Source organism: Episyrphus balteatus, chromosome 1, assembly GCF_945859705.1.
Source record: "Episyrphus balteatus chromosome 1, idEpiBalt1.1, whole genome shotgun sequence".
Classification (NCBI taxonomy): domain Eukaryota; kingdom Metazoa; phylum Arthropoda; class Insecta; order Diptera; family Syrphidae; genus Episyrphus; species Episyrphus balteatus.
In genome coordinates this window covers 99123554-99148746 of record NC_079134.1, presented here as the reverse complement: position 1 = coordinate 99148746, position 25193 = coordinate 99123554, and the positions used below count along the sequence as shown (strand labels likewise).

General features: G+C 32.4%; 1 protein-coding gene across 1 annotated transcript; it reads left to right on the top strand.

The window, feature by feature from the left end:
- The first annotated feature begins 2757 nt into the window (after positions 1 to 2757).
- LOC129915251 (UBX domain-containing protein 7) lies at positions 2758 to 25172 on the top strand. Its single transcript, XM_055994738.1, has 6 exons — positions 2758 to 3068; positions 22037 to 22097; positions 22158 to 22825; positions 23879 to 24055; positions 24126 to 24510; positions 24570 to 25172. The coding sequence occupies exons 2-6, from the start codon at positions 22055 to 22057 to the stop codon at positions 24827 to 24829; spliced, it is 1533 nt and encodes a 510-aa protein (XP_055850713.1). The 5' UTR covers positions 2758 to 3068; positions 22037 to 22054; the 3' UTR covers positions 24830 to 25172.
- The last annotated feature ends 21 nt before the right edge of the window (positions 25173 to 25193 follow it).

The following is a 25193-nucleotide window of genomic DNA, read 5'->3' as shown; positions in this document are numbered from 1 at the left end:
AATTTGTAAAATATGTTTTACTAGAATCTTAAAGTGAAAAGAGTCATACACTTTTTTGGATGAAGGTTTATTTTACTCTACGTAAAGAAAATATTGCTACTCGTAAGGTATATACTACTTTATTTTGTTCACCATAATTTTCTTGTAAAAATTACTTTACGGAACCAAGAAATGTTCAATACGTAAGGTAAATTTTACTTAAAATCTAGGGCTTTTTACTTTAATTTCCTTACTAGTCATATGGAGTATAAAATACTAGATTCATTTTTCTCCGTGTGCCAAGATTTCAGGTTAAGCCCCGAGGCGTTTTTTTTGTCCAGTAAGACTGGTGGTAATAAAAAACACACCTATATTAGGTGTGTTTTTTATTACCACCGGTCTTAAGTGGACAATATACAGTGCTGCCAAGATTTCAGGTTAAGCCCCGAGGCGTTTTTTTTGTCCAGTAAGACTGGTGGTAATAAAAAACACACCTATATTAGGTGTGTTTTTTATTACCACCGGTCTTAAGTGGACAAAAAAAAAACGCCTCGGGGCTTAACCTTAAATCTTGGCAGCACTGTATATTGAATGTTCCGAAACCAGCAGACACAACAAAAATTTAGAGTTGTCATATTTTTCGCTTTCGTCATTTTCTTGTATTTTTCATGTATGTTTTACAAAGAGATACAAAAATGTATGCTAGCAAAACTATTTGAATACATTTTGTCCTTCCAAACGTGAGTTTTCACGTTTTTAAACAAATTCTAAACAATTTATGAAAAAATTAGTTTGGTAGCACAGATTTAAAACTCTTCAAAAAGTTAAGCCCAGAGAAATCTCCGGGCTTAACAACTAAGCCCAAGGGGCTAAAGTGTTGTTGTATTTAACATGTAAATTGCTTAGCCCAGACTGCGTTTTTTTTGTCTAGTTAAGACCGGTGGTAATAAAAAACACACCTATTAAGTCAATGTTAGGTGTGTTTTTTATTACAACCGGTCTTAACTGGACAAAAAAAACGCAGTCTGGGCTAAGCAATTTACATGTTAAATACAACAACACCTTAGCCCCTTGGGCTTAGTTGTTTAGCCCGGAGATTTTTCTGGGCTTAACTTTTTGAACAGTTTTAAATCTGTGCTACCAAACTATTTTTTTCATAAATTGTTTAAAAACGTGAAAACTCACGTTTGGAAGGACAAAATGTATTAAAATAGTTTTGCTAGCATACATTTTTGTATCTCTTTGTAAAACATACATGAAAAATACAAGAAAATGACGAAAGCGAAAAATATGACAACTTTAAATTTTTGTTGTGTCGGCTGTTTTCGGAACATTCAATATACAGTGCTGCCAAGATTTCAGGTTAAGCCCCGAGCCGTTTTTTTTTGTCCAGTTAAGACCAGTGGTAATAAAAAACACACCTGTTGTTAAGACACGTCAACATGACAAGAATTATCTCCTGTGGAGGCGGCCTGTAATAAAGAGCACAGCTAAGCTGTGTTCACTGACGCTGTGCTGGACTGTTCTAGGCAGAAAAGTACAGCTTTTTGCTGTTCATTGAGTTTTTTTCTGTGCTGAACTGTTCTAGTTTGGTGTTCATTGACAAATCTAGAACAGTTTAGAACAGGATTTTCTGTTCTTGCTTTTGAATCAGATCAGGTTAGAACAAATTCGTGAGAAGTATCAAAAGCAAAGCTGTCATTTTTTGTTTTGATTTAATTGTGCGAATATTTCTCGAGTGCTCGTGGTTTTTATAACTAAAAACAATTTTTAATTATATTTTTTCGCAGTAAAACACAAAAAAAAATAAACGAGAAACGATAAACAGAAAATTCGTATAATTTAAAATTTGTTTGTTTTTTTTTTTTAATTTGTACAACTGACGTTTAAATGACTGTTCTAACTTGTTCTGACGTTTCTCACGAAACTGTGCTGTCCTGTCCTGTTCTAGAAAAATCCTCGTTGAACATACTTCTAATGTTGTTGGCAATTCGGAATTTCGCTCATCTCATCAGTACCAAAAGAACAAAAGAAAATAGAAAAAAATATCTCCTAAACTGGGTGAAGATCAAAACAAACCATATTTTTCAAGGACGCGCGCAATTTTAAAGAACTGTTGTTTGTAAAAAAAAACTCATACAAATCGATTTCACGTGTTTTTTGGTAGTAACGTTCTACTATAACTTAATTTAGTGTCTAAAAATCGAAAAAATTACGGAATTTAAAATATATTTCTATGCTGTATTTTTTGCTTTTTTGTTTTGTTGGTTTGTTTTTGCTGGTTTGTTTTGATTTTCGCCGAGTTTAAAACGTCAAAATGGTAACTGTAAATAGAAAGAGAAGACAAGGACAAATCATAAACAAAAAATACCAAGACTGGTAACTCGGCGGTCAACTGACGTTTGCCTACAAGCTGCGAGGTGTGGTGAATGTCGTGAACTTATCGTTGTGTTCGTGTCCGATGTGTGGTGAATGTCGTGAATCTATAAATGTGTGCGTGTTAACGTCATTAACCAACGTGGTGGCTTTCACATATATTCACAGACAGCACTGTACACAAAAGGGTTTTGGGGGGAAAGACGTACGAAAGTTTCCAGTCTTGGTATTTTTTGTTTATGGGACAAATGTTCGAACTTCCCTATAGCTCAATTTCCGATAAGTAGCCAATCTGGCAAGCCTGCCTGGAAGTTCTGGAAATAAATTAAATTTTAGATAACAACACTGTTTTCTGAAAACTAAAAAAAGTATACCCTTCTCTCATTTATCTTTCTCCCTCTTCATAACGCCCGTCAAAACTCTGCTGTTCTTTCTGAACTAATTGTTTGACAGTTTCTAAACTTTCAATAAATTAAAACTTTGTATTTATTTCAAAATTAAATAAATTAAACTCTCGTGTTATTTTATTTAATGAAAGCGAAATAAACTCACTGAAAGAAAACATCAACAAGTTGATTAAAAAGCCATCTATAGAAGTTTTAGCTACTAAAACGAACTACAAGCCAAGCAATGAAATAAAGTGTACCTGTAGACAGAACAGAACACAGAAGAAAAAAAATAAAATTCAGGACTAAAACGTCTGATAAGTTAAGGTAACATTCATGGCTTTAAGCCTCGTGTCGGTTTTTTATTTTTCACATTATGTTAATGGAAAAATATTTTTTTATATATAGTTTTTGATATAAAATGTATAAAATTTCAGTAAGTAGGTATTTGGTTCTTTTTCTTTGTAAAAAGAGTTAGCAAAAACATCGACTTGAAAGTGGGTTTTAGCTTATTTGAACGGTTCTAATTTTCAAAAGTTCACATGCAAAATAGACGGAGAACCCGGAGCAGAATTAATTGTGAGCGATGGGTTTGTTTTTTTGTAAAGTTCTTTTCAATTGTTTGAGAGATTTAAAAGTCTTGCATTCCCTAGTGGGGGTATTTGGAAATTAAGGAAATTAAAGTGGAATAATACTGCATTTTTGTACACACGACGTTAGGTCAAAAAGTTCGCCGAATGGCAGGCAACCAAGAGTTCAAATTCACATATCTGATCTGTAAGGCAGTCGTCACAAAAAAAACTTTTGAATATTTTAGTTTTGTATTGCAAAACCAGATTCCCTTGTGTTCTTTTCTCTTTGATTGCCTCTTTTCTACTTATCCATTCCTTATCCCAAAAACTTGAAGCCATGATTTTTCCAGAGAGAATCATGTTTAATTGCCTTATTTAAATGGACAATGCCATTTATATCCATTTGTTTTTCCAAGGTGTGATTCCCAGTAAGCAATTGACATTAATGGCACAAGTTGCTCAATAAAACTCAACAAACAAACATCTCTTCGAAATAATCTGCGAAGTTTTTTCGTTGTCTAAAATAAAAAAAATAAATTAAATTCATGCAATAATTTTGTCTCCGATTAATTTGCTGACTAATAAAATAACTAATGAATAAACTTGGAACAATTTTCTCTAATTAATATCCACAGAATATGAAGTACAAAATATCTTCGACATAATCCAAGACAAATCTTTCTTCCACGATTCCAGAAGTTAAGTTTTTACTTGTTTTCTTTTAACCATTAAAAACACTCATATTCACATTCATAATTTGACTGAATTTCAAAAGCTAAAATTTCTAAAATAAGATAGGGAAGATCTATCATAATGGCAGGCAATTGATAAAATGTAGAGTTGTTGTAAATGAAGCTCTAAATAAATTCCAAAAGCTCCGGCATGGCTAGCAAGAACAGCACATCTCATACATACAATTTGAACAAGGTATAAGAGATTACTTATACCATATAATTTGAAGACCTATTCATAAATACCTTTGATTTGTTGCTATTACTATTTGTTGCTATTGATTGTATGTGTTTTTTACTTGCTCTATAGGGTAAGTATTGGTTTCGTGCCGAAATTTTAATCAAAACCAACACGGTTTTCCGTCATTCCGTTTGCAAAATATGCCACATCTCTTTTATTAAAATCGTCTGAGGCTGGACGACTCTCCGTACCCATCTCTCGTCATACTCCTTAATGAAGGAATCAATCTAGCTGCCAATGGGCTATAAACTTTTACCAGAAAGTCATAATTGGACAAAACCGTGGTTCAAAAGAAAAAAAAAACACAAATAAAAATAAAGCAAAACAAAAAGTATTTAAATCGTTTAAAAGAAAATCTAAGAAATAATCAACATAATGAGCTGGCAAAGCTTATCTGTCTTACCTAGACTATAAGTATATTCTAATTCCTATATGTATTTTATTTATTAATGCTCTAAACTTTAAAGTAAGCATATCAACTTTAAATAACTGAATTCAAAATTTACAAAAACCAGTATTGTTCAGCTTGGGACAAAATGGTAGTTCTCATCATTCAATTTTCCCTATTTTCTTAATTGTATAATTTCGTATACCCTTGTATTTGTATAAAATTTTGTAGCTTTTTTTTTAAAGACCATCCGCATCAAAAGATAAATAAAAATAGCCTTACGAGCAAAAGCTTTCATAATATATAACAAAATATAGCCATATTGGCAATTCCATTGTGAAACTTGCCATACATTATAGCCTCCTATATTATTCATCCATTGTAACTTAAGACTAAAAATACTTTCGTATTTTCAATAAGATTTTAAATCTAACAAATTATCAAAATCTCAATAAAAGAATCTGAATCAATTATTAGGTCTGTTCCAGACTTTTTGTACACTAAATTAGGAAGTCTGTCAAATTAATGAGAGTTGGGAGAGAATTTTCTCAGAAGGAAATAAAACTACGAATGACTGCAAGAGTCTCGATCAAGTTGAACAACATTATATATTATTCTAGCTGACCCGGTGGACTTGGTTCCGCCTTTTCTAGTATTTATTTTCAATTTTTGGTCCTGTAATGTAAACAACGTGAGCACAAACTTAAAACTGTTTTAAATATTAACAAAAGGAAATCATTTGTTTGACAGCTATTATACATATTTATTGGAATGTGTACCAAGTTTCATTAATATTATTATTAAGGTATAAGAACACATCATAAGTGGAAAGCGAAATTGTTAGTCCTTAAAAAATTCAATGGAGTTACAACAATTTTGCTTTCTTAGACGATATTTTTGTACGTCATTGTTTGCGAAAGGTGCAAAAGTGAAAGATTTTTTCTCTAATTGGCACGGGTTTTTTGCGGCAGATACATAGTATGTAAAAATATTGTTTTTAAAAACAAAATCATGTGTCGAACTCTTTTCATTCACTCGCAGTCGCTACTAAAATTCGATACATTTAGGAAATTCAATAAGGAGCAAATTTTGTTTTGTAAATTAATATGTATTCACTTTTGTGAAACGATTTCATCTTTTATATTTGTTTATTTTTATCCAAAATTGTCCCAAATTGTAGTTTGGTTTGACGTTTTGCAAAGTAGAAGCAGAGCCCGACTCAAGACAACACGACTTTGTACACCCCAACTCACGACAGCCCGATTAAACCCATAGTCCGACTCAAGATAGCCCGACTCATCGCAACTCGACTCAGGTAAGAACTCGACCTGAGTCGAGTTGCGATGAGCCGGGTTATCTTGAGTCGGGCTATGGGTTGAATCGGGCTGTTGTCGTGAGTTGGGGTGTACAAAGTCGTGTTGTCCTGAGTCGGGCTATACCCTTCCCATCCCTTGCGCACAGGGGCACTGTCAGTTTTTATTTCATGGATCGATAGGGGTATATTTAAAAGGCTTAAACCCAATTTCTCATCACCTGATCATTCTTTTTAGCGGAGTTATTCACAAAAATGCAAAAAATGAACATTCATTCTCTTCCTTATAATATTTTCTATCTTTTAAAGTAACTTTATTATTTTAGAGTGAGTAACTACAAAATGGCAGTCAGTTTAATGATATTCCAATTTTTATTCATTTAATATTCGAACATAAACCATAATGCTCCTATTAGAGCCACTGACTTACATTGGCATGCTTGAATGACTTAGGTCGTCGTTGGGTTAAATACTCATGCCAGAACTGGACAAGGACATTCATATACATCCTTTACTTTCTAAAATCTTAATGTTATAACGGACGGACATCGTTAGACATTGGCTGGTATATAGATGTTTAATACCGAGTACATTGATCCCACCCTGCGTTATGCCTTGGTAACACTGATACTCATGTTTTATGCTACCCCTAACTAATCTTTTTTGACTCACCTCACTTGACCTATCGACACCCCATCAATCCCCAAATAAAATAATTTAATTCTTCATATTAAATTTTATAAATTTTATTATACTAATTCAAGACATTTTGTTATCATTAAACTAAACCGTTAAAGAAAATAATTGAAGGTTGTAACCAACCATAAGAAACTATTAAGACAATGAAACCACAATTGGTTGCAGATATAATTTGTAATTAGGATATTAAGGATAATTATTTAATATTATTGAAAATTGAATAATAGTATTAAGATATGTATTGAAAAGGAATTAAAAATAATAATGGATATATTTGTTGTGAGTTTCGAAATATAACAAATTTATAAAAAGACACTTACATGACTCCTCGATGATGTGCGCACAAAATCCAGGTCCTTTTGGCTTGATTTAAGTTTAATTAAAAGTTCTCACAACAAACACAACAATTAAGATTAGTAAGATAAAGTATTAGAATTTAAGTTACAAAATTAGTAAAATAGACAATTAGATACAAATTATTAATTAAGCAAAAGTAGGAAAATTCGAAATTTTAAGTAAAAATGTTAAGTAAAAATATTTAAATTTGTCAATTATCAACTATAACAAAGGCAATGTTTCTCGAATTGAACAGGAAACCGGCACTGTTTTATGTTCACAATACCAGATTTTGTATTATAAATCTTGAAAGAATTGTTTTTTTTTTTTTTTATTTTCAGATTGTGTTAGTAATTCTTCTCTCAAACTATTGGCACTGATTTTGTAACCCGCAACTTCAAAACAATTGTATTTATTGCTAGGGTTATTGATCATTTGATAAATTCGCAAAAGGATATCGGAAACTGCGTCCGTCGTAGTCCTTATTCTTGCAAATCCTAAAGACCGAATGGTCGGATAATGCTCATTGGAGCCGCTTCTAAAAATTCTTCCTTTTTTTTTGTTTATTCTCCTCAGCTTTAGATTTTTAGGAAGGCTAAAGAAAGAATTTCAAATATAGAAATTATTTATCGAAAATTATCGAAGATAATTCGTATCTTACTTTTATGTTATTAAAACACGACTTGCAGAGAATATTTTTCTACTAGAAATTTCTATTTCTTATTCCTTTAACATTATTTAAATTTTTCTTAAATTTTTTTTTTTTTGACGGGAGGAAATCTTCAAAAGACACTTGGCAGTATTCGACACCAAGTAGTGTGGGACTCTTAACCACTAAAACCACCTCTTTATCAGGACCAATCTTGAGAGATCGATATCAGATTTTTCTTTCTTAACTTTGTAAAATCACTTTGGGGGAAGTTTAAACTTTTAATACTTTCCCATGTTTTTTTAGACCATAAGCTCATGAGGCTTGGTTCTTCTTAATCTCCGAACATGGTTTCTTGTATTCAAGACGGACATCATTTCAGAATTGGTATGACTTTGCAGTCTCTGATTATGCGATACAGCGTATTTTTTAACAACTTCTGTAACCGTTTCTATTTGTAGGTCACGATGTAGATCGCTATTTCTTATGTACCAAGGTGCATTAACTATTCCACGAAGGACTTTGTTTTGGAATTTTTGGATGATTTCGGTATTTGTTTTCTTTGTACAGCCCCATAATTGGATACCATAGGTCCAAACAGGCTTTAGTACTTGATTACACAGCATTATTTTGTTTTGGGTTGATAAATCAGAGTTGTTACCAAGTAACCAGTACATTTTTCTTTATTTCAAGTTTAGTTCTTCTCTTTTCTTTTTGATGTGCTCTTTCCACTTTAGCTTTGCATCCAAAGTCATTCCAAGGTATTTGGCCGTATTGGCGTAAGGTACAGCTGGATTATTAATGAATATTGGAATATTGTTTATCTTTTTATTTGAAAAGTTTATATGTGAAGATTTTGTTTCATTGAGTTTGATACGCCATTTTTCGGTCCAATCTCTGACTGTGTCGACGGCATATTGCAGCTTTACTGCTCCCCTAGAGACACATTTGTCGGGTACCAAAATTGCGGTATCATCTGCAAAAGTAGCCGTTATGGTGTGATTCCCAACTGGGATATCTCTTGTGTATAGTAAATACAGGGTAGGACCTAGGACACTTCCTTGTGGTACACCGGCTTCTATTTTCTTCAATTCCGAATATTCTTGATCGTACCTTACTCTAAACAATCGGTCTGAGATGTACGATTTTAATATTTCATAGTACTGTCTGGGAAGATCCCTTTGCAGTTTGTACTCAAGTCCCTCATGCCAAACCCTGTCAAAGGCTTGAGCAACATCTCAGAAAATAGCTGAACATACTTGTTTTCTTCTAATGCTTTTTCTATTACATCCGTTATTCTATGAACTTGGTCTATCGTGGAATGTTTATTTCTAAAGCCAAACTGATGATTTAGGATTAACCTTCTTTCTTCTATAATTTTGCTAAGTCTCTTCAGAAGCAGTTTTTCAAAAACTTTTGCCATAATTGGTATAAGCGATATTGGTCTGTAAGACGTCGCTTCTGTAGGTGGCTTACCTTGCTTGGGTATGACAATAACTTCAGCAATTTTCCAATGGTGTGGGACATACCGTTGCTTAAGGCATGCATTTATTATATATTGGAGTTTTATGAAGGCTTTCAAAGGCATTTCTTTCATAACCTGAGCAGTAATTAGATCGTAACCTGGTGATTTTTTATTTGATAGTTGATGTAAACACATACTTTTTATTTCTTTTAATCTTACAATTTGTATTTCACTTTCATCTATCTTATCAACTAACTGTAAGCTATTTTCAGCCGCGTTTGTTGGGTATGGCTTAAAAACATTCGCAAGATGCTCCGCGAAAAGGTTAGCTTTTTCTTTTGGGTTACCGATCCATTTCCCATCTTGAGATTTCAAGGGAGAGTTTAGCAACTGCGGTCTTTTCAGGCGCTTGGCTGCTTTCCATAGCGAAAAATCGGTTGAAGCATCAGTCGTTAAATTCTTTAGGAATGTACTGAGTGAATCATTTTTGAATTTATAAATTTGTCTTTTAAGATTGTTGCTTATACGGTTAAACGTTGTTTTATCATCTGGAAATCTAGTATTTTGCCATTTTCTTCGAGCTCTTCTTTTCTATATTATCAACTCTCTTATCTCTAAAGGATATTTTATTTCATTTTGTCTTCTATTAGAAAATGTTGGAGTACTTTCTTCAGGGGCCTGTTGCACATCAGCAATAAATTGTTCCACTTCATGGTCAATTTGCTCGATTGTATCCATGGGAGATCTTAAATTTATAAAACTTAAAAGCCTTTCTCTAAAATCACTCCAGTTTGTTTTCTTATTTACAAGCTTTGGATTACTTTTTTCTATTACTTCCGATTCACTTAGATTTAGAATCACTGGAGTATGATCTGATGACAAATCATAATTACCTTCGACACTAATGTGATTTCGTTTGATTCCTTTAGCTACGAAAAAGTCAATAAGGTCTGGTATTTTGTTAGTATCGGAAGGCCAGTAAGTAGGCGACCTGGAGGAATAGAATTAGCAATTGTATTTACGGCCTGCTTGGAAAAGTCTTTTGCCTTTTGTTGATATAAGTCTTGAACCCCAATGGGTGTGTTTCGCATTGAAGTCTCCACCAACAAGAAATTTATGCCCAAGAAGATTTAATAGATCTGTATAGTCATCTTCTGTCGGGGAGCGCCTTGGTGGGCAGTATATAGCTGCTATCTTAAACTCTTTCTTTTTCATACCAATACTAATAGTTGTTACTTGCATATCCACCTCTTGCCTTGTCAGCTGGATGTGGAGCGTGGTAACATGAATAGTTTTCTATTACATTATCTAGACTTTGCCCACTGGAGAAGTGAGTTTCGGACACCAGGCAAATATCTATATGTTCTAGATCTAAAAAGATTTTTATTTCGGATAAGTGTTGTAAAAGACCGTTTGCATTCCATGTAGCGATTTTAATTGTTCTGTCCATCATTGTTTTTTAAGAGCGACTCTTTCGTTTAACTGTTTGATATTCAAATCCTGTTTATCAATTCTTTGAAAAATGAGGTGTAGCATTTCTTTTTTGGAAGTCTCTTCATTCTTCCGCACATTTTTTAGTATCTGAGAATAGGCTTTATTTTCATCGCTTTTACTTTGAACAGCTTTTTTAGGCGGTTCATTCTTAGTATTGTTTTCAGCAGTTAAATCGGTATTTACTGTGTTTCTGGGTTTGTCTCTAGCAGATGTATTTTTGCTTCTGAACTCTTGGAATTTTTTGGCAACTGGGCAGCCTCTATAGCTTGCCGGGTGATTACCCTGGCAGTTCACACATTTTGCTTTCTGATCTTTGCTCATCGGACAATTTTTAGTTGCATGTTTTCCTTCGCACTTTACACAAGCAAACTCGCGGTTGCAGTATTTTTGGGTATGACCAAAAGCTTGGCAACGTTTGCACTGCGGAACAACTTTAGATTTTCGGAGTGGTTCAATTTTAACAGCTATGCCCAAGATTGATCTTACTTTATAAATCTCCTCGACACTTTGTTTACTATCAAAAGTTAGCATGAATAAAGGTAGTAACCTCTTACTTGTCGTCATTCTTAAATAGATTGACTGCATCTAGGGCTTGGAAGCCTTTTTGTACAAGATCTTCCACTACTTCCTCGGGAGAGCACGTGGAATGAAGACCTCTGGCTACTACTTTTATTGGCCTTGTAGCTTTGTTCTCATATGAGTGCCATTGAATTTGGTGTTTGCTCAGTTCTTCAGTGACAGATCTATACTCGTCGGCTTCTTCGACTGTGACTTTCCAGTTGTCTTTGTTGTACGATGTGTATTTACAAGCTTTTTTAGTACATTTTTCTATTATTTTCTTAAGATCTCCAAAAATTGGAAATCCTGAGATCATAATTGGTGGTGGTGTAATTTTTTTGCTGCCTTTAGCGTGAGAACTTGATTTAACAACAGCTACCACATTATTCGTTTCTTTAATTTTTGTAAACAACTCTTTATTATTTTCTGTTTTAGAGCTTTTCTGATTTCTTGAACAAATCTCAGGACTCCCGTTTGGTTTACGTTTCTTTGTGATACGCTTATTTTTCTTTTTGTCAGTTTCAAACAAGAGCTCTTCTTCATCAGTTTGAAATTCACGCTCAATATATTTTGGACTTAACTGAAGCGTGGACTCTGAATCTTTCTTGTCAAGTAAGGAAACTTTCTCTTCGAGTTTTTTCACTTGCAGCTGAAGACTTTGAACTAGAACTTCAAGTTGTTTTCTTGCCGCTATTTCAATTTGCCATTCTTCAAAGTAGTTCTTTGATTTTGATTGGCCTATCTCTTTGTCTTCGATGGAACTCTGTTGATCTGTAATGTCGATCTCTTCATTTTTCTTGGTCCCTTTTTCGCTGATGTGTTTAACATCAATTGTATTGTTTTGGGTTGTCGGTGATGTAACCCCTGAAGTAAATTTGTTTGGGGGAGTTCTTTGCATTTTTGAACTCCGTCTCTCAATATTTATAAGCAATAATTGGTCCTCCCCAGAATCCATAGGACCGACCTATAAAGAGAGTGGATTTACCAGTTTAACTGGATTGCCACCTGGGGTATTTAATCTAGTCGTTTTGTTCATTGCCATAATTTTTTTAACTTTGTTTTCGTACCATAAATAGGTCAGTTACTTCTATCCATAGTTTATATTCAGCCGCCCCACAGGGTACAGACGCTGACCAGTGTGCCGCACAATATGTGTCAGACGCTCTTGGACTTAATTGTGAGCTGGTGCATTCAGAGCGATATTTCTGTTCTTTTGCTCCTAGTTCCTGAAAAGATAACTCAGGTGACTCAGCTCATGGATCGAATGGATCCAACGCTCGTCGTTAGTTGGATATCCAGCGGGCACCGCGAGGAGGTGACCATGCGATTTTGCCACGCCAAATCTTAAATGACTGCCACGTTGAGAATTATTCGAAAAATAAAAATTTTCCACGTCGAATTTATAAAAACGAAACCTACGCCTACTTGATTTTTTAATTTTATTTTGTTTGGATTTATTTATTTTTTTTTTTCAAGTGCATTAGCAACAGGTGTTTTTTAACGCTTTTTTTTTAATGATATCCCATTCACAATATTAAGTCAAATTCTAGTAGCTAAAAAACAAATTTTTGTTTTTATTTCGAAAAAAAGCTTATATTGTGATGAACATTTTTCTTAAGTATCTGCAATTTAAAAAAAAACAAATTAGATCTCTACGACCCACACGACACACGAGGCGAAAAACATGAGACAAATTCTCTTATAACGGCCATTCCATTTTAACTTTTAGGACATTTTGACGCTTGTTATAAAGTATATCTTGCTGAGGAAGCAATCTTTTTTTTTGAATCTTGGTGGGTTTCAAGGGCTCATGATAAAGTTTAATTTCCAGAAATTTCACGAAAAACTAATAGAATATAGCTTGATTATACACAGATAAAGACGGTAACGGAGAAGACGAGTACGCGTCCTCTCCGTTACCGTCTTTATCTGGGAATAATTTGGCTACATATTATTTGTTTTGCGTGAAACTTCTAGAACATCAACTTTATCATGAGCCCTTGAGACTCACCAAGTTACAAGACAAAAGATTGCTTCTTCAAAGAGATATACTGGAAACAAGCGTCAATATGTCCTCTCCGTTACTTTGGAATGGCCCATAACAAGAAAAAATGAAAACAACCCCTCTTACTGAGAACTAGTATTCCACTCATAAACAAGGGAATTTTTTTTTAATTTTCTTACGGATTAATGCTTTCTTAAAATTATAATAACTCGGCTTCCGTGGGTCGTAGAGAGCTAACTTTTTTTTAATTGTAGATAATTTAAAGGACTACAATAGTATTCTATTTTGTTAGCCAATACTAAATACCAAAATAATAAGGCAAGAGTTTGCTAAACAAAAAAAAACGTTTTCGACTTAATATAATTTTTTTTTATTTGTTTAAACAAAAATAATGTGCACTAAATCCATAGAAAATGTTGTAACAAACAATTAATAGCTTTACTTTTTGCCGTAGGACATCCTGAAGCCGATTTATTATCAAAAAAAGATATTTTTGTGTTTATTCGCACCGGTTTTACTTGCGTTCATTTATCAATTGAATTATTGTGGGTATGGGGAGAAAGCGAGGAAAAACGTCGCACAGACTAGGTACTGGTCGTTTATGGCTTTCTTTTTTATTATTTTGACGTGATAACGTCTTATAAATCGATAAACCATGGCAGCATCCAAAAGTGACGCCATTTTCTCTCGTTCCAATTGTAAACTCAAAATTAAAAATAAACTATTAGAGATACAAAAATCATCTATAGCTTATTTGAAAGATAATAACCTAAAGGTATTTTTAAAAATTCAATCATTTAATAGGGTAAATAGGGGTAAAACAAAATTGCAAAAAAGTGGATATTTTCCAAACGCGACGTTGTAGAAAGTTGAATTTTGTTTTATCGATAGATACATTTTTTTGAAAAAATTGAAAAAATTCTAGAAAATTTTAAAACTATGTTATAGACCGAGAGCCGGCAGCATATTTTGGCAGTTTTGATATAACCGAAATTCGAGTGTGCATACATATATCTAGATATGCATAAAGGTATGGGTGCTTTCATAATTGCATGGTTGCTTTGTTTACATGCGGTCATTTGCGATCAGACTAATGTCAGAAAAACTATTTTCGCATGTATTTTACTTTGAATTTATGAACACTTTTTCTGATTTGCGTCATTTGTCAAAAATTTTAAGTTGCAATTCAACCTCTTCTGCAAAATTAACAATATATTATCTTAATTCCATCCTTTAAGAAAAAAAAACTTTTTTTTAAACATTTCTGTCAATATTTACAAATTTATTATATGAAGAAATTCGCGGCTATTTTTGTTATTTTGACTTGAACTTTGAATTTCCAATTAATATTTTGACAGAATTGAGAAACAAAGAAAAGCTGTATCATCTTTTACGTCATGTACATGTTCCTTCTTTCTTTAAGTTTAAATTCATTGCGAAAGGCATAAAGACACGAGTCTTAAACCACATTTTGTACAATCGCACCAAGAGTCTTTTGGCCGCCATTTTTTTTTTTTAATAAAAATTTTAGTTTTTCACATAACTCGCGTATTTTCGAACCTACAGAAAAACAATGTATGACAAACTTGAAATAATTTAATTTTCTACAATATATGTCAAAATGCATTTCGGATTTTTTCCCACACCCTCATATAGCAAAATCTAACTTTCCCGTACTATCGAGATACCTTTTAGGGCGTCTGGCAGAGGGTTGGCTGAAACAAAATGGCTTAAACTTACATTTTCTAAATCAGGAAAAGGCAGAGAAAGTTAATATTTGGCCATCATATGGTTACTCTAAACCAAAAAATATTATTTCAATTTTATAAGAAATAAAATGCACGACTGGGGTCGCACGTACTTGCTCTTATGATAAAGGAGCTTTTATGTCAAAGCTTTTAAGGAAAAATATTTTGAATTACATAGTAGTAATTTGATTTTTTAAGGAATTTCATCAGAAATACAAATATACGTTCATTTTTTTTATAATTTCTTTCGCCATATTTCCATTATCCGTATTTTTTTAGTAAAACTAAAAACGCAGTTATGTTAGATTTACGTACAACATTACGTGTGTTAAATTTAATCAAAATCTTTAGAGTAGTTTTCAAGAAAATTGCAATAACTCATAAACAATGTACGGGAAGAGCTGACATTAGCGATTAAAAAAAAAATAAAATTTTATATTTCCATTATCAGTACTTTTTGAGAAAAACTAAAAACGCAGTTTTGTTAGAACTTTGTATAGCATAATGTGTGTTAAATTTAATCAAAATCGTTGGAGCCGTTTTCGAGAAATTTACATAACTCGAAAATTTTGTATGGGAGCTATACGTTCTAAGCAAGATATTAAAAAAAACCAACCTTGGAAATTACGAAAAAAACATCTATACCAAATTTCAAGAAAATCCGTCCATCCGTTTAGGCTGTAGCTACTTGTACAGATGGACGCACGGACGCACCGACGCACAGACCGACGGACGTCATGACGAAACCCACTTTTTTGGACTTCTCCATCATCGTAATGTTAGTTTTGATTAAAACCTCGAAACTTTTTTTCGACACGAAACCAATACTTGCCCTATTGAGCAAGTAAAAAACAGAAACTAGGTGTTTTTTGTATGGAAAAACCTGTTTGGGAAACCTTTAAAGGCGTCTGGCAGAGGGAAGGCTGAAAAATATCTGGCTTAAACTTATATTTTCTAAACCAGGAATAGACATAGAATTTTAATGTGTTACCTTCATACGGTTATACCCAACAGAAAATAAGCTATAAGGTTTTTTATTAGAAAAATGCGGGCCGAAAGCTGAAAAAAAAACTTCTGGTACCCACATTTTTGAAATCAGGGGATTTTTTATGATTTTTTGGTGTATCATTTATTTGGTTAATACCTAGCAAAACGCCAAAAGTTGATTTTTGACTGCACTTTGGATGCGTCTGGCAGAGGGAAGGCTGAAAAATGGTAGACTAAAAATTATATTTTCTAGACCTGGAATAGACATAGAATATTAATTTGTTACCATCATACGGTTATACCCAACAGAAAATAAATAATTAGGTTTTTTATTAGAAAAATGCACTTAAAAATGCTTTAAAGCGGTCTGGCGGGGGGAAAGCTGAAAAAGAAACTTGCGGTACCCACAGTTTCGAAATCAGGGGATTTTTTATGATTTTTTGGTGTATCATTTATTCGGTTATACCAAAACGCCAAAAGTTGATTTTTTGCTGCACTTTGGATGCGTCTGGCAAGGGAAAGCTGAAAAAGATCACTGCCAGACTTTTTCCGTTGACATACTGTTATGCATATCTAGATATGTGCACACTCGAATTTCGGTTTTATCAAAACTGCCAAAATATGCTGCCGGCTCTTAGACTATTATCAATAGTTTTTTAAACTAAAACATGGGGTAGACCTTTGACAAAATAGTGATTATAGGTGAGGGAAATTTTTTTTAACAATTTGAAAAATGGCATTCCAAAGATAATGGAAAAAAATAGGGGTTTAATACGGATGTTTTTTTAAGTCTCTAAAATATGAATTTTTGAAAAACAAATACGTTTCCAAGGGTATTTTTAGGTGTTTTTTTTTTTTTTTTTTTGTTTTTGGCAACTTTTTGGAGCGTTCAAAGTATCTCAAATTTAGGACATAAAGGTATTAACCATGCGCATGCATGTGCACAAAATTGGAATTTTAAAATGATTTTTGATTGAAAAAGGGAAAAACAAGTTTTTTTTGTTTTATTTTCATCTTTTTTCTTTAACAGATTAATAAATGAAATTTATATTGTAGATAGCTAATAGGTTGGACTATATTTGTACAAAAGAAATTTCGTATCACAATTTTGAAATAACGGTAAAGTAAAGATTTTTTTTTAACACGTTATTCGTTCTCAGAAAAAAATACAATTAAATATTTTCTGTAATAATTCAACATTTTTTGTAGTACTATTAAATAATAATTTTACGATCTTGTATTTCCGATGGCCAAGATGGTTCTCCATTGTTGGTATTATTTCTTTAAGGAATGGAATTTTCAAGAATTGTTACATACATACATACATATTTGTGTGATCCAAAGAATATTTTTTTTCGATTTTCGGTCGGGCCACCCGCTAAAGTTGTTCCACATATCTATAACATTAACGTTGAGGAATTTCAATGCGCTATGTTAAGCGCAAGAGGGTGCTAGTAACAGTTCAATTTGTAGGTTTTGTAGGTAATCTTGATTTTTTTTTTGAAAATCAAATATATATTTTATTTAAATTTTACTTGTCTTTATAAATCATATAAAATATATTTGTTTTTCGAAAAAAATATAAATTATAAAAATAATAAAAAATAAGCAAAATGTGCAAATAAATATCTCTGTACTACCTGTTGACGAAATTTGCTTGGAAGTGGCCCCAGAAATTATTATTTCGATATTTATTCAGAATAAGTACAACAACCACAACTTTAAAGCAATTTTTAGGTAAAAAAAAATAAATAAAAAAAAATTTTTTTTTTTACTTTTTTCCAAAAAAAAATAAAATTTTTCAATATCGATCAGCACCCCCTTCTATATAAGATAGGAAGCTGGCCCAACATTTATTTGAAAATTTTATTTTTCCCATACAAGCGCGGACCACTCTAAGCTATCTAATCTTAGGTCAACAATTTTTCAAATGTGTGAGATTCCGAAAGGACAATGGTAATTTTGGCCCTGAGACCAATAACGATGTGTCATATGTCATTGGAAAGGTATTTTTGCGTAGATCAATTGTTTATATGGCGCCAAGACTCATTTCGCTGTGGGAAAAAAGTTATAGCTATAAATGTAGAACAGGGTAAAAATAGTTTAAAAGACGTATAGGCGACCGTCGAACGACTTAGCTTATACGGATAGAGGGTAAAACAGGTGTCAAATGGAAGATAAGTTGATGGAGAAAATGAAAAAAATAGGGTTGAAACTTTTAAAATGGGAACTTCTATGTGGCAACCCTATTTTAAAAGAAAAAATGGTATATTACATATATTTGTAGCATGATCAAGTAAGACAATTTTTGAAATGCCAAATGAAAGCTTTAATAAGGAAAAAAATAAAAATATAAAATAAGGAATGTTGGCCCACAGATATGGCAACCCTACTTAAATTGAAAAAAAAAAACCAATAAAATAATCTTTTTGGAACAACAGAGTACAATTTTTATATGGACTAAAAAGATAAACTCTGCTCTCATCTTTTGCTGTCAAAAATACGGGCAAGTACTCGGCAACCCTACGCAAATGCTTAGAAATACTAAAAATATTATTTTTGCTGGCCAAAATGTGTAATATCATATGTTATGTTTTGACCTTTAACTCTATCAAATTCCATACATTTTTGTAAAAAAAAAGTTTTTCTGTGTTTCTTAGCATTCATGTAGGGTTGCCGAGTACTTGCTCATATTTTAGAGGTGGCACCCGACAGGTTTAAGATAGAAGAGAATATCCCAAAGGTTTGTACCTAATCTTTTAAATAAAAAAGCTCTTTTGGTGTGTTTTTTTCGCTCGTTTTAATAGGGTTGCCATATTTGTAGGCCAACATTCCTTATATTATTTTATTAATTTTTTCACTATTTTAGCTTTCATTTGGCATTTTAAAAATGTTCTTATTTGATTCTACTACAAAGATATGTAATATATCATTTTTTCTTTTAAAATAGGGTTGCCACATAGAAGTTCCCATTTTAAAAACGGTAACCCTATTGTTTGATTTTCTCTATCAACTTATCTTTCATTTGACACCAATTTTACCCTCTATCCGTATGAGCTAAGTCGCTCGACGGTCGTCTCTCCGTCTATTAAACTACTTTAACCCTGTTCTACATTTATGGCTATAACTTTTTTCCCACAGCGAATTGAGTCTTGGCGCCATATAAACAATTGATCTACGCAAAAATACCTTTCCAATGACATATGACTCATCGTTATTGGTCCCAGGGCCAGCTCCCATACAAAAATTACCATTGTCCTTTAAAAGAAACATGATCTGTAGCAAATGTCTATTGTACAATAGACTGATCTGTAGCAAATGTCTATTGTACAATAGACTGACTCAAAAAAAATTTTTTTTTTTGTTCAAAGCATTGTTGAAAATATTGTTGGAAATGACGAAAAAAAAATACTGTAAAAGTTTCAGCCCTTAAATTTAACATTTAGTACCGCCGCATCGCAAATTTCTATTTCCCATACGATTTGTATGGGAAAGATTGTGTATTTGTGTTTAGAATTTTTTATCTTTTTAATGGTTCATCCAAAAGGCTTGACAAAATCATTTTCTTTTATAAAATTGTCCGCTCTACAAAAAAGCTCTTAATAATTTTTTTGATTTACCCCCGCGTTGCGAAGTTATTCAACTTTAAAATATAAAAAAGTAGTTTTTTCTCATTTTTTCCTATTTTTTGACGAAATTATTTGATTTTTCAAAAAATTTGGCAACATTTTCAAATATTTGTATTCTATGTTGTGTTTTGGATTCACAGAACTTTTTATATAACTCTCAAACCCCTAATACTATCATATTAGATTTCTTCAATTAATTCGAATTATTCATTTTTTCAACTAAAAATTATTTTAATCAATTTTTCGCGTCCGTTTTTTTTAAATTTTATAAATGCAAATCGTATGGGAAATAGAAATTTGCGATGCGGCGGTACTAAATGTTAACATTAAGGGCTGAAACTTTTACAGTATTTTTTTTTGTCATTTCCAACAATATTTTCAACAATGCTTTGAAAAAAAAAATTTTTTTTTTGAGTCAGTCTATTGTACAACCACATCGTAAATAGAGAGGATTTCTTTCATGCAAATTGATTACATCCACATATGAATGGTACTCGTAACATGAAGTAAATCAAGACGTCTGCTTACACTTTATATTTAGAATTTTGTAAGAAAATGAAATGAAATTCTCCTCAAACTTGTTATTTAAAAATATAGACTGAAAATATAGACTGTTTTCAAAGTCATCCACAAGCTCCACAAGTGTGTTCAGGAAAGACTTAATTCCTTCACTCAGATTCAAGAAATTGATAATGATTGGAGAGCGATGAAAGATCTAGATTTGAATTTAAGTCAAGATGCTGAAAAATTTTGGAAAGGCATTAGTTAAGCTGTGAACACTCTAGCTTTCCCAAAACTACAAAAAATAGTTTTTGAAATATTATCTCTGCCACTTTCTTCAGCCAATACCAAACGCATTCTCTCGAAAGTTAATCAGACCTATGATGGTAGCCGATCGGAAAAATATCCGATCGGAGAAAAGTTCCGATCGGAAGATTTTTGTATTCACGGTACCCGAATTTGAGAAGAAAAATTATTCCAATTTTTTTGGTTTTTATATTTTTCGGATAATCTTTCACGTTTAATTTTCTATCGGGAAGAATCGGAAAGAAAAAAAAGCACAAAGCACAACGCGTCGCAAATATTTTGACAGTTTACTGCATAGCATCGCATGTATTTTAAATTTTCAACGCACCTAAGATTTTTTTTTTCGTAGATCTGTCCGATTTTACTGTCGGAAGGGTAAAAATCATATGAAAATTGAAAAATTCGTACAAATCGGATAAAATTTTCTTCCGATCGGCTACCATCATAGGGCTGAATATGGTCAAAACCCAATTAAAAGGTAATAACACCTTGTAAACAATGAAATCGAGCGTCATTTTCATCAGCGTATAAAACAAAGAAGAAATATTATTTTCTTTTGGTGAAATATTAAAATTTAGCGGTTTTATGGTCTTTTTTTCAATGAATTTTGTTTTTGGAATGAAATAATTTTTTCAAACTAATGCCATTTCTTTAAAAATTAATATTTCAAAAAAATCCTACGTACTTCACTAGAGAATAGTATTTCTAAGCTCCACACAAAATTTCAGCCCAATCGGTTAAAAACTGTAGGAGTTAGTTGGTCGCCGGATTGGAGCACAGGATTTTACTATCATCATGAACTACACCGCCATTTAAAAAATTTCACATCATTAAAAAATTTAACATTAGCCTATTCTGTTACCTATTAATATACTTTATTAAACTAAACAAACACCAAAAGAAAATAAAATTTCTTCTTTGTTTTCTAAGCTGATGAAAATGACGCTCGATTTCATGGTTTACAAGGTGTTATTACCCCTTAAGGAAAATACTAGAAGTCGGAATATTTAAATTTCAACTTTAATGAGTACCTATGAATTATAAAATTTATGTTTTTTATGTTTCGTTGCTGCCATTTTTGTAATTTACTCAATGAATACTATTTTATAAAATATAGTTGAAAGTATTTGTTTTTGACTAACCACTCTCAACCATTCTTATGTGCATGTAATTAATTTGCATAAATGAAATTGGTATACAATTCACCGAGTCCGAACAAACGAACATAACAATGATACTCTTGGAGGCTATGTCAATTCCTCGCAAGAGGCAGAACTACAGATTTTTTTTGTATTTTAGACCTCTGGCGTCATAGTCCATCATACTAACCATCGCTCCACCGGGTAGTACGTTACTTCACTTCGTGGTATGGAAATTTTTTCATTGTATTTATCGTTTCCGATTAGTTTTTAGAACTGTTCGCATAGGGTTGAAATATATGACGTTATTTGAACATAACTAATTTCTAAGTTTTGTGTTAGATAATTTTGAATTTTATTTATAATACATATTTAATAATAATATAATACATTATACATATTTATTTTATAATACATATTTAAATTCATGATGTTGGTCTACGCTGGTTTTCTATAATTCTATGTTGAAAACTGTGGTTGAGCCTGCTTCTCTATTATAAAGGTCCCGCTTACTATTTTTATTTACATATTCCAGATTAAATAAACATCCAAAATGTCTTCAGTAGACTTAGCAGCATGCGTTATGGAAGTAACAGGTAAAGCAAGTTCATTTCTATTTAAACTTACAGCATCACTAAGAGTTTTATTATTTTTAGGTAGTACACGGCAAGTTGCTTTAAGCCTTTTAGCTGCGTGTGCTAATGATGTCCAAGCTGCCGTAAATCTTTTTCTTGCAAACGAAGAAGAAAGCGGTGAAGTAGATGTGGAATCAGTTGCCGACATTGTTGCCCCAGGCGAAGATGAAGTTCGTGCACCTATAGCGCCCAAACGTGAACAATTGATTGGTCCCGATGACGATAACTTTCGGCATGCATCTCAAACAACAGGGGCAAAAGGTAGATCGCTTCCACGAATAAAAGTTTGTCCATTACGTGACTTTGCTCGTGAAGGTAGTTTAATGGAAGAAAGTCTTGCCGGTTCAGATGCAATAATGCTTCCGTCAGTTCTAAATGATCGACCAACCAGATCGAGTAAGTCAACTCGAGCACTAGAGATGTCCAGACGAGCTCGTTCTTCGACATCTACTAGTTCTTCCTCAAATTCTTCAGTGGGCCGATTAGGATTAGGAGATCTTTTTCGCCCGCCTACAGACTTAACTGTTGCTGGAACATTTCAGTATGCCCGCACTAAAGCAACTAGTATAAAACGTTGGCTACTGGTCAATGTACAGAGTGATAACTTTAATTCACAATTATTAAATCGTGATGTTTGGTCTCAGATCAAAGTGCGTGATTTGATAAAAACCAATTTTCTTCTTTGGCAGGTAAGATAAATTTGAGTTTTTTTTAATTTTTTTGTGATATCATGCAAAATATACAGGGTGATTCAGGAGCAATGTTCCAAAAAGCTAGAGCGTGTAGGTTGGGTCGAGACAAGAAAAAATCGTTTAGTGGGGAGGGGCAATTTAAAAAAAAAAAACATTTTGGGAAAAAAAAAATATTAAAAATGAACGGTTACACTTACAATAACGTACTATATCTTTTTGTAAAACCAAAACCTTACATTAACCATTCGTCAATTATTTTTTAAACATTCAGACTTAAATAAGTATACAATAAATTGATACAGTATTGGATTAACCCTGAATGGATCAACTTTTTTCATTGATAACACCTGAAAACTTATCTGAGAATTTTTCTTATTATTTCTGGGGTTTCTTTGATTTATAAAGGTTTCAAGAGAATCATTTTTTCCTAGATAACATTTGAAATCTTTTCCTTCGTAATTTGCCTTTTTTTGTCATCGATTTATCTTTTAGACGTACATTATTATTTGTTATTCAATTTTCATTAAAAAATTGTTAGAAAAAAGTAGTTTTGGTTTTTTGTTAATTTCTCGAAAATGACAAGATATTTTTGAATCCGGTTTTCTGTTTTTGTTTAAAAATAAATAAGAGCATCAAATTTTAAAAACTTAATTGGTACTTAATTACATACAATTTTGAAGAAAATTAGTTTGATATTTTTTTCCAATTTTTTTTTCAAAAATTTTGATTTTAAAAATTAATTTTTCAAAAACTGTGCCGTTAAATGGCTTTGTTTAGAATTTTTGTAAGATACTAGGGTTTTGGCTTAACAAAAATGTATAGCACGTTATTGTAGGTATATCCACTGATTTTTAATAATTTTTTTCCAAAATAAGTCTTTTTTTTAAATTGCCCCTCACCGCTAAACGAGGGGGAATAGATCCCCCCTCCCGTACGATTTTTTTTTTGTCTTGACCTATCCTACACGTTTTAGCTTTTTGACACATTACTCCTGAATCACCCTGTAGTCTTGAGTTGAATAAAATTTTAATAATTTTCTTCCCTCATAAGGTGTCATCTGATACATCAGAAGGAGCTCGTTTTTCCACATTCTACCACTGCAACGAAACTCCTTACATTTCTATAATTGATCCCAGAACTGGAGAAGAACTATGGAAAACTGAACATCCAAATAAAATCGATTTCTTAGAATCATTGCAAGTTTTCCTCAGTGAACATGCATCAGAAGTATATAATATATATTTATATTTAATTAGATTTTATACAAAATCTTCTTATTTTCAATTTCAACCTTAAGGGATTTTTCCAAAGTGATTCAACCAAACCAGGCCCATCTTCGTCCATGCAATCGAATACTGAAAAATCTCTTACGAGAACAGTGTCATCAGCACTTCACCGAAAGCGAACACTATCTAACGATCACGCAACAGAACTTTCAGAAGAAGAACAGATTATGCTAGCTGTGCGAAATTCTCTTCAAGAAAATGGATTTGCAAATAATTCATCCAAGAAATCTAAAACAGTTTCTGAGGACGAAGAAGAAGCCTTTCAGGAAATTTCGGATAGTGACGATGATTCACAAAACACTCCCGTTAAGTATAACGGAATTAACACTCAAGATTTAAACAAAAATGAGAAAGTCATCACTGAATTGCATACTGCATATCTTGGAGCATCAACTGGTAAAAAAAAAAAACAAAATCTTTTAAGTAACAACATACAAATATATGTTTTCTTGTAGATGAAATAACAACTCTTAAGATACGCTTAGTGAACGCAGGCGTTGATGAGAGCGTTACCATAAAATGGCCATCAGATACTAAGCTACGTGCACTTCAACTCTATATTTCAGAACATTTTCCAACGGTCAATGAGAAATTCAAATTAATCTCGCCATTCCCTCGAAAAATTGTTGACCTTGACGAGGAAAACTTAATGCAAACATTAAAAGATGCAAACCTTCATCCATCGTCTACTTTACATGTGCACCTAGATGACTGAATTATTCATACATACTTGTCAAAATAAATCACTATATTGTTTGTTTTAGTTAAAAAATTAAGTTTTTATAACACCAATTTTATTTATGATTATTATTAATTTTAAAATGATAAGTAAGAATTTCGATTGATTGGTTGCAACCAATTACGGCTCTACTGCTTTTTGAATTAAATTAATTTACAGACGATGTAAATTCCAGTAGAATTTGTTGCATATTATTTATTTTGTTATTTTTGCTTATTCACCTTTCCTCTAAAACAAATAAGTTGATTACCTCTATATAAGATGAAATCCTTTGCTGTTATAAACTTAAATAAAAATTCTATTGTGACTATTATAAAAATTCAAGTGCATTTTTAGAACA